The sequence below is a fragment of the Oryctolagus cuniculus genome, chromosome 2 (assembly GCF_964237555.1).
Source record: "Oryctolagus cuniculus chromosome 2, mOryCun1.1, whole genome shotgun sequence".
Classification (NCBI taxonomy): domain Eukaryota; kingdom Metazoa; phylum Chordata; class Mammalia; order Lagomorpha; family Leporidae; genus Oryctolagus; species Oryctolagus cuniculus.
The window spans coordinates 25,413,834-25,427,731 of NC_091433.1; the positions used below are offsets into that span (position 1 = coordinate 25,413,834).

Genomic DNA, 13,898 nt, shown 5'->3' on the forward strand with positions numbered 1-13,898 from the left:
GTGGATACAGTGCAGACCACGAACCCCCCTGGCCACATTGAGGAATCGTGTAAAATGAATGTATGTGCTCGTAAGTGAAATACATGCAATGCTCCAACTCAGTGTGTTGGATCTTAATAGATCTGGATTTGACTTGCGTATAAAGAAATCGATTCCCAAGGGGCAGGACCACTGATTTAAAGTGAAGCTCTGATTTTGAAGAAAACCAAAATGACTTTAGGATAAAATCTCTGCAAAAAAGGAATCAAACTGTACTTTGCAAACAACTGAAAAAAAAATCAAGCTCTCAGTATGGAATAAAGGAGGGATGTGAGAGAGGTTTTGCAATCTTATCATTTACTGTGGAGAAACAGAATCAAATATCACCGTACTCAGGAGTATAAAAAGAAGAACAGGAAATCCTTTTTCTTCGGTTTGCACTTGAATGGACTCAAGCAAAGAGTGTAGATATGTATCCTGTCGCTGTTTGTAGTTAATAATGTGGAGATTAGTATAGATGTGATTTCACTTGCCTTGCTTGAACTAATTGGATGCATTATGTAGAAATCACCTGAGCCTGTGCTAGATCAACAAAGAAAATTGAAATGTATACCTCAGGATGGAATTTTGAGAAAATTAGACAATTCAATGCTGTATTATTAATAAGGCACTGAGAAGAAATACTACTGCCAATCAGGGAAAGTGGAGGAGCTAGTGGACATGAGAGGAAATAAAATTGAGGCCAATCTGATACTTGTTGAGACGTAATTTACTATGGTATAAAAGCAGAAGATAGATGACAGTCTGTCTCACATTTTACACAATTTCTGGCTGAGATAGGGTTAATTACTTAAATGTATAAGGAATGTATGGCCATTGTATCAATAGGAAACTGGCCTTTTAAATTTGTGGTCCTATGCATTGATGTGTGTATAGGAAAGCCTTCTTTATTTTATTAGAGATGAATTGCATGCAGAAAGTACCTCTTTGCGTCATAGTTACTTGCTCAGTTGAAGACACTGTATAATTATAAAGTCTAATTTTTGTATGGGTGTGAGTGTACGTGAATGCATTTGTGTGTGCGTGTATATAAATGGAAGGAAGTAAACTTTAATGACTAGCATTTGCACTTTGGTTTGTTACCTGGAATGTAAAGAGGTAGAGTAAACTATCTTAAGCCATTTCACATCTGTTAATTTTAAAGTTTATTATTCATGAAGGAAGTAGTTCTAAAAATGAATGACTACTGCAAACGTTCTCCAAATAAATACAATATTTAATGCAGTTGAACCACTTAAATTAAGATGGTACTAATGTCTGAAAATAATGAAGGTAGGCTTATGTGAAATCAGTCTGCAGATAGTTGGAAAGTCATTTTAGACTCCTTCAGGCTGCTTCACTTGGTGGCAGGATGTGAATCATGGATGTGAATCACATACTCTCATTACAAGATCGAGGGAAATATTTGTGTTCTAATTATAGCTTTTTAATCCCACCAATAAGTTACATGTGTTTTCTCCCCACTTTTTTTTCCCGATCTAAATTATATGAGAAGTAATTAACAAAGATAAGTCAGTGTATATTTAAAACAGATTAACTTTTTTTTTTTTTAATCACCATGTGCCATAATAACTTTGAAACTATTGTTCTCTGGTATTTGTATTCATTTCTTTTTATCCTTCGGATTAACTTTATAGTTGAAATTTTTACCTCTTCTTTCTATGTGACAATCAACTGCAGTTAGTACCCTATCTATAATAATACAGGGAATTTTGTCTTTATTTAAGCTACTATAAATATTATAAGTCTACAAAGTGTTTAATTCTCTTGTATTGAATATTTTTCTGTGACCAAAACAATAAAAAAGCTACTTTATAAAATGTCTCTGTTTCTTATTAAAATATTTTCTTAAAACACAACAGGACATAAAATCTGTTTCTGTTACTCGTCTCTGGAATGCATTCTGTACATCTTTAAAGTCTGGGAGTGAAGAGTTAGATACTAAGGATCGATCGTGAGTAAAGATTTGACAGTGATAATGGGAAGAATGTCAAATTTTAGATGTCAAGTTTTGCTCTGCCATAAGTTGCCAGACTCGAGGAATACATTTTTTTGTATCAGGTTCATGATGGGGTTTTGGATTACAATATTGACTTTAAGATCATTTGATTTCCTAATTTCCAAGATTTTCATTAGTTAACAATATTTCAGCCTGCTGCTTAATACTGATCACTTTGACCAATACTGATCATCCATACTAAGAGAATCATATGCTCTTCTTTACTTAAATTGACCCAAAGATCAAGGAAAAATAGGAATGAATGTTTGTTGCAATTCTGCCCTTAATTTAACATGATGAATATTCATACTGAAGTATCAATAACCATGCTCTGGGATTAGCAGATCTGTCCTAAGTAAATTGAAGCAAGCAGTACCCATGTACAAAATCACTCAGTTTGTAAGAGAGGAAACCTTTTGGTTTTACATTGAGCTGAACCCATTCCCTGGCGTGAGAACCAGTTTTTCTTGCTCTTCATCCTGCAAGGACTGATTGGCACATGAAGAGCATGAAGAGCGCTAGGACTTCAAAGACCTCTGTGGATGTGGATCAGCGTGGTTGAGTTCAGAGGAGAAGGAAACACTAGCCCCTGATGTTTACTGCTGCACATTCTTTCATCTAATAGTAATTCTCTGCTCAGAGGAAGCAACTGGCAGATGAGTCTTATGATTGTTATAATTTCACAATTAAGGTTTAGTTGCAAAGTGGCTTACACAAAAATAGGACTTTTATTTTAGTTTCTTGCTACTACTCCAACTGTGAAAGGGCAGGGAAACAGTAAGAAGCAAAATGTAAGCATATGTATGGATTTTCTTTTTTTCATTGCAGCGCACTGACTTTCAAAATAGTGACACTTTCAGAATCACACAGGTAGGCTGTGTCATATTCAGGGATCTTTACTTAGAGAATTGGTCACTCTGGCCATCGATGACACTGACTTAGAGAATAAGGATTTGATTTTGCCACATTTATTCTTTAGCTTATGAAATTGGAAGTTTACATGGGAGACTTGGAGACTTCCACCTACCAAGTCTATCACACTCCATTACCTCTAAACAAACCTTCTAGCTTTTCCTCTCCCTATATCTACTTGAAAATTAAAAAAAAAAGAAAAAAAGAAAGAAAGAAAAAAAAATCACACTTGGTTCAAGGAGAAGGCCCATAGAAAGTGGTGGAATGATGATGAATGAAAATTGCCAATCGAAAAGTTTGGTTCAAAATCTGTCATGAGATTGAATTCACACAAATACAAAACTTACTAAAATGCAGAAGAAATGAAAAAAATTGAGTATTAAAATATTTGCTTTGGGTTTTGCTTCTTTTTATTTTAGGATGCTATTATTTCACTTCCTTGTTATTGGTAAATATGATTTAGTTGAAATGATTTTAATGTTTTTTGACTTTTCAGTTTAATTTGAAAGGCAGCGTGACACAGGGAGAGACAGAGAGGAGAGAGAGAGAGAAAGAGAGAGAGAGAAGGAGTGAAAGCAAACACACCAGCTTCCATCCGAAGGTTCACTCTCTGTTTGACCACATCATCCGGGGTTTGCTCAGGCCAAAGCCAGGATCCTGGAACTCTTTGGGTCTCCCACATGGATGGCAGTGATCCAAGTACACAGAACTATTGGATAGGGACAGAATCTTATCTAGAAGGTCTGCTTAAAATACTGCAGATAGGAAAGAAGGGAAATTTGTTTCTAATTTATTTGCATTGTGGGCACACAACAAGTCACTAAAAATATGTACCATTCGCATCAACTTTTTTTTGAAAATGAATATTTTGCTTCAGGAATCTAGGAGGAATGAGGAAAATGGCAGTTGTATTCTTTGAACTGAGAGTTTACTTCCTAATGGGCCTAGAGCAGACAGACTAAATGTTACCAGCCATGTGCTAAATGGCAGAATAACATAGTGGTTGAGAGTGCAGTGCTGGGAATCTTGGCTGTTACGGTTTGAAATGTGGTTTATACATTTACAAAATGAACAAATTACATCTCTTTGCCTCCATGTCTTCATATGTAGTATGAAGTTAATGATAACATCTACTTCATAATTTAGTTGTGACCATTCAGTGAGATTACTCCAGGAAATGTGAGGATGCATAAGAAGGACTCAATCAATGCTGGCTGTTACTAATTTTCTTATTGTTGTTTTTATAGCTGACATATGAATGGAGTGCTGTTGTTGCTGACTGAGATAGTCAGGGGCCAAAAGAAACCCAAGATGACTGTCCAGAAGTGAAATGAAAACACTTGCAGAAAATCTAACGTATGCTGTGAAGCTCAGGTTTTCTAGGGAAATTCATCTCTATCTGGTTTTCTATAATTCAAATCTTGGACCCCTGTGAGCCATAATTTTTTTCAGGCATAGACAAGTGAGAGGAAACTGTGAAAGCTGCAACCAAACATTTGTCACAGACCAATAATGAAAGTGTCCCAAAGGGCAAAGAACAAGTTTTTCAGATCACCATCCACAGTCACAAGGGCATACAATTTCCTACAAGTATCAGTAGCCTAAAAACTGAAAAATTTCAGATTATAAATTACTTGTCAGATTATCTTAAAGATTCATAATAATGGTGGTTTGATAAATAGCTGACAAGCAATTGGCATTATTTGAAAATAGTTAAGAAGTGTCTATTATACATGATAATGGCTTTATTTTCAAACACCTTCACTACGATAAAAAAAATGGTGCTGGTGCTGCATTTATTAGATAAGATCTAAATGTAAGAAATATAAACAAAATGAATGCTTGCTGACTGGAGTTGGATAACTAGAATATCTGAAAAGCTAGTGACTTTCATTTGAAAATACTACAATATAATTTCTATTGTAATTGAAATACAATTTCAATTGAAAATGGTCAGTTTTGCCCTTAATGACCTTTAAAATAAAATGTACTGGTTAATAATTGAGACAGAAGAAGATGTAGGTGTCAGAGTTCTGTGGTGTTGGAAACACACACCATCACTTGTGAAAACGCAAGAGGGTTCTGTTGTAACTTCATATCACAGTTTAACAGCTGAGCATCTGAGAAGAAGCAGAGCCAACTTCAGGTTTTTATTAGACTCTGAGTTTCAATAATTTTTACATTTTTTATGAACGAGCTGGCTACTCTATTTTTTTATGGATGTTAATACCATAATAACCTATCTTATGCAGCTTTTGGTGGATTTTTAATGAAGAGTTAAAATTAATGTGATTAAAAATGAATATCTTCTTAGCCTGTATCCTCAGATGTTGGGGGAAAAATGAACATTTCCCATTTTAAGAGATTGGAGCTCTGAGAGCAGGTACAGCTCAGCCTGTTTCTAATTGCTACTGCCCAATTGTGTCAGGGAAAATTCTATCTCAGTGGGAGCTGGAGAATCCAGTCTCTAATCTCTCTTCTTTCCTGTGTGTCTAGCTGTTAAAGGTGGGTCAACAGGGCATTTTCTCCCCTATGTGTCAGGCTCATGAAAGCAGCAGACATTTGGAATGTGCATTCCAGAAAGATCAGACACTGGCTGCCTCCTGATAATACATTTCAAGTGGGTAGCCTGTTGTCTAACTTTCTGCTGCTTAATTTTTTACAAGCCTTGCATATTTATTAAACAGAAATCTGATATTTTCTGATCCCCAAATTGAAACCTGATCAATAGTCACATACATGTCTTGCTATTCAGAGAAGTTTCTAAGAATGTTTATGAGGCTGACTTCCAATTAGTCCCAGGTTGCATTCAAATGAATACCAATGACTCTGCAGACAGGATCTTTTTATCCTCCAAAGGTCTGTTTTCAATTCTAGGATGAAGGGCCGGCGCCGTGGCTCACTAGGCTAATCCTCCGCCTAGCGGCGCCGGCACACCGGGTTCTAGTCCCGGTCGGGGCGCCGGATTCTGTCCCGGTTGCCCCTCTTCCAGGCCAGCCCTCTGCTGTGGCCAGGGAGTGCAGTGGAGGATGGCCCAGGTGCTTGGGCCCTGCACCCCATGGGAGACCAGAAAAAGCACCTGGCTCCTGGCTCCTGCCATCGGATCAGCGCGGTGCGCCGGCCGCAGCGCGCCGGCTGCGGCGGCCATTGGAGGGTGAACCAACGGCAAAGGAAGACCTTTCTCTCTGTCTCTCTCTCTCACTGTCCACTCTGCCTGTCAAAAAAAAAAAAAAATTCTAGGATGAAATACCATATATATATATGTATATATATATATATATATATATCATACTGAGGCTAGGTCATCATATGGCTCTTGTCATAGCAGATTAACACTTGGATTAAAGAGCATGATTAGAGGATTCTAAATTAGTGGTTACCAAGTTGAAATGACACAACATTTAAAACAAAGTAATAGAGCAATAAATTCATGCAATATGTTTCTTATATCAGTTAGTTAGCATTTTAATTAGCTTGATATTTCATGTAGTGACCTAAAGATTGTATTCCCAGTGGGTTTAAGAAAGACACTAAAAAAAAAAACACATAAAGAAAGCTTCAGATTTGCTGATGGCCAAGTCACATGCCACATACCAGCAGAATTAAAAAGAATTATTTTAAAATGAGAACATACATAGCTTTATGTTTTGAATCCAGTTTTTTTTTTTTTAAAGATTTATATGAAAGACAGAACTAGAGAGAGAGAAAGAGATGGAGAGTGATTTTCCATCTGCTGATTGACTCCCAAAAGGTCTTCAATGGCTAGGGCTGGCCCATGCTGAACCCAGGAGCCTAGAACTCCCACGTGGATGGCAGGAGCCCTAATCCTTGTGCCATAACTGCTACTTTCCTGGGTGCAACAGCAGGGAGCTGGAACAAAAGTGGAGCTGCCCTGACTTGTACCGGCACTCAAGTAGGATGTTGGTGTTATAGGCAGAAGCGTTAGCCCTGCACTACAATGTGGGCCCCAGGAATTTAGTATTTTTAAGGCATGTTGTTGGTGTGAAATGCTTTCCTGAATTGAGTTTACCAAAGAACTGTGTGTGCAATAGAGTTAAATGAGCTACATTTTATTTATTTATTTATTCATTTTTTTATTTATTTGACAGGCAGAGTTACAGAGAGAGGTAGAGAGAGAGAGAAAGAGAGGTCTTCCATCCACTGGTTCACTCTCCAGATGGCCACAACAGCTGGAGTTGCGCTGATCCGAAGCCAGGAGCTGGGAGCTTCCTCTGGGTCTCCCAAGCGGGTGCAGGGGCTGAAGGACTTGGGCCATCTTCTGCTGCTTTCCCAGTCCATAGCAGAGAGCTAGATCAGAAGTGGAGCAGCTAGGACTAGAACCAGTGCCCATATGGGATGCTGGCACTTCAGGCCAGGGCATTAACCTGCTGCACCACAGTGCTGGCCCCATGAGCTACATTTTAAATTCCAAATGACCACAAATCAATGCCTGAAAGATTCACTTAGATAAAAACAAAGTACCTCTCACTGTTTTGGGAGCAAACATAAAAGATATGTATAAGGGTAATTGTGCTTTTTAATATATAATTTGGGTGATAGAGTTCTGTTGAGGGTAATAGAAATTATTAACCAAGGACAATCTTCAGGTATGTCACAATAGGATGTGGCCTTTAGACAGGCCTAGGGAAAAAGTAGGCACCTTAGAAATAGTTTGTATATGCATAACATAAAGGGGCTATCTCATTCTTCCCCAACTCTCCAGTGAGAATTTTGTGGATGATTATCTTTATTACATAAAGTGGGAACTCCTGCTCAGCCCAAGATAGTCATCTGCCAGATTTGTCCTGGCTTTCACAACAGTTTAAGAATGGCCCACAGCAGCTCTGAATACTGCGCCATAAAACAGAGCAAACCTTCTGGAGATGTTTTCCTCTTCATTTTATACTGCTCAATTATTCCAAACATGCAAAGAAAGAGAGTGTTTTAGAGATCTGACTAAAACTCCAAGATCCTCTTACACTTGCAGTCTCAATCCCTGGAAGCCCTCTCTTTCTGTTTCATGTTATTTAATTAGGCTGTTGGTGTCTGAGTGTAGGGTGCAGCTGGTCCACAGAGAACCCCTTCCCCTGCTCAAGAACTGTTTCACAGCCACTTGGAAATTAACTTCTGTTATTACATAATTCACAGCCAGGTCACTGTACACAATTGTGTTTTTATGAAAGCATAAATTCATTGTTATGCAAAACTTTATAAGATTTTTGTCCCTTTTCACACCTTTAACCCATCAAGTCAATTTGCTGTCCTTTTGGTTCAGAAGGATTTTTGGCTGTTTCACAGAAAGTACATAAATATTATGGATTTTTAAATGATGACATATCATAAGTTGAAATTTTCTTTTTACTTTTTTTTTTTTGACAGGCAGAGTTAGACAGTGAGAGAGAGAGAGACAGAGAGAAAGGTCTTCCTTCCATTGGTTCACCCCCCAAATGGCTGCTATGGCCAGTACGCCTCAAACAATCCAAAGCCAGGAGCCAGGTGCTTCCTGCTGGTCTCCCATGTGGGTGCAGGGCCCAAGCACTTGGGCCATCCTCCACTGCACTCCCGGGCCACAGCAGAGAGTTGGACTGGAAGAGGAGAAACTGGGACAGAATCCGGTGCCCCAACCAGGACTAGAACCTGGGTGCCGGCGCCACAGGAGGAGGATTAGCCAAGTGAGCCACGGAGATGGCCGAAATTTCCTTTTTATTAAAGAAAGGTGAATTTGTATTAGTGACATAAAATTACTCAGTAAACTTTTGTGCTACAGCAAAAGCAAAGATGTATGACCCTTACAATTATTTTAATTTTGGGACTATTATGTCTTCTGATAAACTGAAACTTGGAGTTTTATTTTTGGCCTAATAGTTATCTATCAGTGCTCTAATCTGAATGTAACCTTTTATTGAAATACACTTAGTATTTGAATTATTATATATTGATCCTCTTTTGAATTTCCTATGAAAATATGTAATTTAGAGATACATGCGATTGATAAATTAAAAGGGGAAGTGCTTAGAGTATCAATTATGCACCAGTCTTTGAACAACTTTGGGCAAATGACTAAATATCTCATGTATTTAAGTGAAGATAATAGGATACTGTCATGCCATTAATAGGTGCTGTGGATAAATGAATATGCTATAGTAAAGTTAACATAAGCTAGTATATTAACAACACAGCACCAGCTGGCATAGAGTGAACAATTCTAACTAATACTTTTGTTAAATAAAGGCACATAAATATGACAGAAGGAGCTGGCATTGAGGCACAGTGGGTTAAGCCACTTTTGGGATGTGCACATCCCATATTGATGTGCTGATTCGAATCCTAGCTGCTCTGCGTCTGATTCAGCTTCCTGCAACTGTACCCTGGAAGGCAGTGGGCGATAGCCTAAGGCTTGGACTTCTGCTACCTCCTGGGAGATGTGAATGAAGTTCCAGGCTTCTGGCTTCTTCCTGGCCCAGCCTTGGCTATTGTAGCCATTTGGGAAATGAACCAGAAGATAGGAGATACCTGTGTCTTCCCATCTCCCTCGCTCACTCTACCTTCTAAATCAATAAATCAGTAAATAAATCTTTAAGTTTAAAAAAAGAGAAAGAAAATAGAAAACAGGCCATAAAGCTACTTACTGGTTGAGCTAAGATTTTAGCAGATATTGAACGCAATACAGACCAGTGTGTGTCATGTATAAGGGCCTTTAGGTGTTATCTGCTTTTAAAAACAAGCAAATATGCTTCCCAAAGACCTTACAATATGAAGAACTAGGATGAGACTGGGATTTCAGGAGTGTCTAACTTTAAACACTAGTTTCCTAAAACGTTTGCAGAAATCTAAGCTCAATTTTAGACACCTTTATTGATCTAGACTTCACAAAGTTGATAAATAGTCCTGGTGCTTAACATGGCTTTAAAAAGGTATGTTTTAGACTTGTTTAGAACATACAGACATTCTTACAAAGCCTGTTAGTATTTCTAACGGAGAACATGATACAAATATTCAGGGATACATGCACACTTTGAATTGTTTCCATAGTATATCTTTGAGTTTAGAAACTATTCAGTAAAACAAGCACTGAAAAAAAAAATGATAGAGGGTTGACTTTTTTTTAAATTTTGTGGTAGACTTCAACAGAGTGATTGGTGGATCCGTGTTCTCACCTCCACTTTCCTTTTCTTTGCATGTATGGGATTCCTTTTTATCAAGTGCCCGGCTGCTGTGTATGGAGGAGCAGCTTTAACAGCAGGACTCCTCTTTGACTGCTGCTACTTCATGTTTGTTGTCATTCCGTTTGTTTAACTGTGAAGTTTGGTGATGTATTGTTTCAGTTTTCTTTAAACATTTAGCTGCAACTTTTCCTAGACCCATATTTTACAAAAATATGTCACAATTGGACCTATGGATTAACCTGTTTTCCTATGAGTGGTAGTAAAGTCAAATAGTCTCCCTGAGTAGTCACCATTACTTCCTGTTTAGCTTCAATTTCAAATTGATATGTGCCAGTGACCATTCTTAGCCATTATTAATCGTCGCCATCTAGTAATATTATATCAGGAAAACATGTATTTGGAGAAAGCAAGGGTTCTCTCTCTCTCTTTCTCTCTCTCCCCCTTTCTCTTTCTCTCTCTGGTAAATGTGGTGGTAACTGATCCAAATTATGAAATAAAATAGATCCTAGTCAGGCTCGGAGGGCATAGCTACACTGACATTAAGGTTTGTGGACGCATTACATGTCGCAGGTAATAGAGGGCTAACGTGTTCCATATATTGCTGCTCCCAGATCGTGTAAGGACAAAACAGTTTGCTTCTTGCTAGACCATGCTCAGAAACCTCCAGTAGTGTTTTATTTTCAAGAAATGATTTGAGGTCTTTAAAGACAGAGCAGTTGAGACTCTGATATGTATATTTATAGAGATAGTGAAGACAGAAGAGGCAGAGAACCAATCCTGATGTGGCATGCAAGGATAACATTAAAAAAGCCAAAGAAGTAAACATAGAATTAGGAGAAAAATCAAGTGATAGCAAGGAAAGTGTTTCACTTACAGTGGAGAAGACATCCTAATAATAATCATAAAAATAGTAATAGCAAAAATCAACTTGATCATTACTACGCACTAAACTTTCGTTTTTAAAGTTATTTTTTCATTATTATTATTACTATTATTATTATTGAATAACAGACAAATCCTCCACTCACTTGATGAAAAGCCAACAACATCCAGTGCTGGGCCAGGTCAAAGTCAGGGGTTATGGGACTCAACAAGAGTCTCCCATATGGGTAACAGGGACCGAAGTACTTGAACCAGCTGCCTTCTCAGGGTGTGCATTGGCAGTAAGCTGGAACTGGAAACAGAACCAGGACTAGAACCCAGGCTCTTTGATATGGAGATGAAGGAGTCCCAGGCTACATCTTAATCACTGTGCCAAACTACCTACCAGAGGCACTAAACTGTGAACTAAAGATTATTTCATAAGTGATATTATTTTATCCTAATGATATACTAGGTTCATAAAAGTATTTTATCTTAAATCATTTATTTGTTTGAGAGATAGAAAAAGAGAGAATTCTCAATTGCTGTTTTATTTCTCAACTGCCTAAATGGTAGGCACTGGCTGGGGCTGAAACTGGGAGCTGGAAACACAAGCCCCATCGCTTATGGTGGCAGGGACCCAGTTACTTGAGTCATGGCTACTGCCTCCTGCAATCTGCATTAGCAGGAAGCTTAAGTCAGGAGCTGGAGGCAAGGATCAAATGTAAGCGCTGCAGTGTAGGTTGTGGACCTCTTAATTGCGAGGTTAAACTCTAGTCCCTTTAACATTTTTTTAATGTTTATTTATTTCCATCTACTTGAAAGGCAGAGTGAGAGCACATATGCAAGAGAGGTCAACACACACACACAAGTATGTACATACAGATAGAGATAGATGGTGAGAGAGATTGTCCAAGTGCTGTTTCACCCCCTAATTGACCTCAACAGACAGGACTGGGCTGGGCCAGGCTGCGGATAGGAGCCTGAAACTCCATCTGGTCACCCATATGAATGGCAGGAATGCAAGCACCATTTGGATATTAGTAGAATAGGAAACTATCACTTTCAAACACTAGAGCTAGAATGCCTTAAATCTAATTAAATTAATTTATTTAAATATTTCTCTCACTATTCAGACTCCAGAAAGGGAATGCTGAAATGCCCTGTTGGGGTAACTTGTCAACCTTTTGGTTAGACAAGGGTGATATTCTCTGAATAGCAGTTTTACTAGACTAAATTCAGTGAGAACACAGTAATTTCCTCAAAGGAAACCCATGTCCTCAGCAAAACAATGTGTAATACACAATAGTATAAAAGGGACCTATGTATCCCTTGCTCAAATCAGAGGGAAGTTAAATAAGTTGCCTGATTTCAAGTAAGTTGGTAAACAAATGAGTTTTAATTAAAGTGAAGCCCCAGCATTGAGATCAAGAAAATTGAGGATTGAGAATAGATCACCTTTTGTAGCTCTTTTTACAGTCTCACTGTTAGGGTGGCCAGGTAAGATTACAGATTTTTATGGAGCCAATTTTAAGTAAGTAAAGCCACTGAATGCAAGGTGCTTTGCCAAGAATTTTCATTGGATAGAAAAATAAATAGTAATTTGACAGTAGAAGGGATGATGAAAGATTTAAAAACAAATACGGAGTTGTAGGTAGGTTGGTGGGCTGAACAAAACTTAGAGGTAGCAAAGAGAAAGCACACAGGTGATACAAATCTTAGCAAGGTCAGAAAAGAGGAGAATTGAAGGGTCAGATGGACAAAAGAATAAGGGTTATTCCGAGATACAAAATGAGATACAGATGAGTAAAGGCAGAGATAAATTTGGAGACACAGAGGAGGGAAGGCGAAGGAATTCACGCCTGATAGCCTCAATGTTCTCAGTAGTAGGAGGTGAAATCCTGTGTTGAGGTTGAGGGGAATAACGATGAGGTAGAGATCTGGGGAGGGTGTGGTGGGAACAGCTGCTGTGTGGATGGGAAGACCAGCCAAGTAGCAATGAGTAATAGGGCTGCTGAGCAGAGCTGAGGGTTCAGCTGACATCGGAAATCATAAATTTGTAGCAGAGTCAATCAGCGTGGTTATTCAATTTTCTCAGTAACTCTTGGCAGCCCAGGAAAAGCAAACAGATGGTAGGACTGATTTGGTAATGGGATTGGCGAGGCAGCTGTGAGAGAAGGTCAAAGAATGGAAGAAATCGATTGAACCCATGAAAGTGTGCTGAAAATGGTTATCAGGGTATCAAAATGAGGGAGAGATGGAAGTCCAAGCAAGCAGGAAGGACTAGAAAATGCTAAGTTACAGAAAGACAAAGCAGTAGAGGACATCAGCCTTTGAAATTTGGCAGAGTTTTTTTTTTTTTTTTTTTTTTTTGGACATGATTGATAGGTGAAGAGAGGAGAATTTCACAATTTTAAGTACTACAGTAGAGCACTTTTCTTTAGAAACAGCCCATTTTGTATCTACGCGTGTGGATTGAGTGATCTCTGAAATACAGGTGCAAAAGAATCTCCAAATTAGATAAAGTGATGAGTCATGAAGGTCATCTAGAATAATGACAAGTTATGGAAGAGAAAATTACAACAAAGCAGCTACTGACCCATTCAAGTGGACTGATGAAGAAGAAAATTTACGTTTTTAAATGTTTAGCTATTCATTTTTATTTTTCTGAAAGAGAGAGAGAGAGAGAGAGAGGAAATATTCCATATCCTGGTTTACTTCTGAAATGTCTGCAGTGGCCCAGGCTAGGCTGGGCAGGAGCCAGGCACTCTACCCAAGACTCTCATTTAGGTGGCCGGTTTTCAAGCACTTGGGCCATTACCTGCTGTCTCCCAGGCGCATTAGCAGGAAGCTGGGTTGGAACCAGAGGCTGGATTCAATCCTAGGCACTCCAATGTGCATGCAGGTGTCATAAGCAGTGT

The 13,898-nt window shown here is 38.5% G+C and overlaps 1 protein-coding gene across 16 annotated transcripts in view; it reads left to right on the forward strand.

Moving 5' to 3' along the window:
* Positions 1–13,898, forward strand: part of PCDH7 (protocadherin 7) — a 434,348-nt gene that overhangs the window by 69,895 nt on the left and 350,555 nt on the right. Inside the window, exon 2 of one of the 16 annotated variants that reach the window (XM_070069617.1) lies at positions 1–13,898. This exon is cut by the window's right edge and continues 51,077 nt beyond it. The exons of the other annotated variants lie outside the window; for them this stretch is intronic. Coding sequence (XP_069925718.1) covers positions 1–78 — 78 coding nt within the window. The 3' untranslated portion in view covers positions 79–13,898. 16 annotated transcript variants of the gene reach the window in all.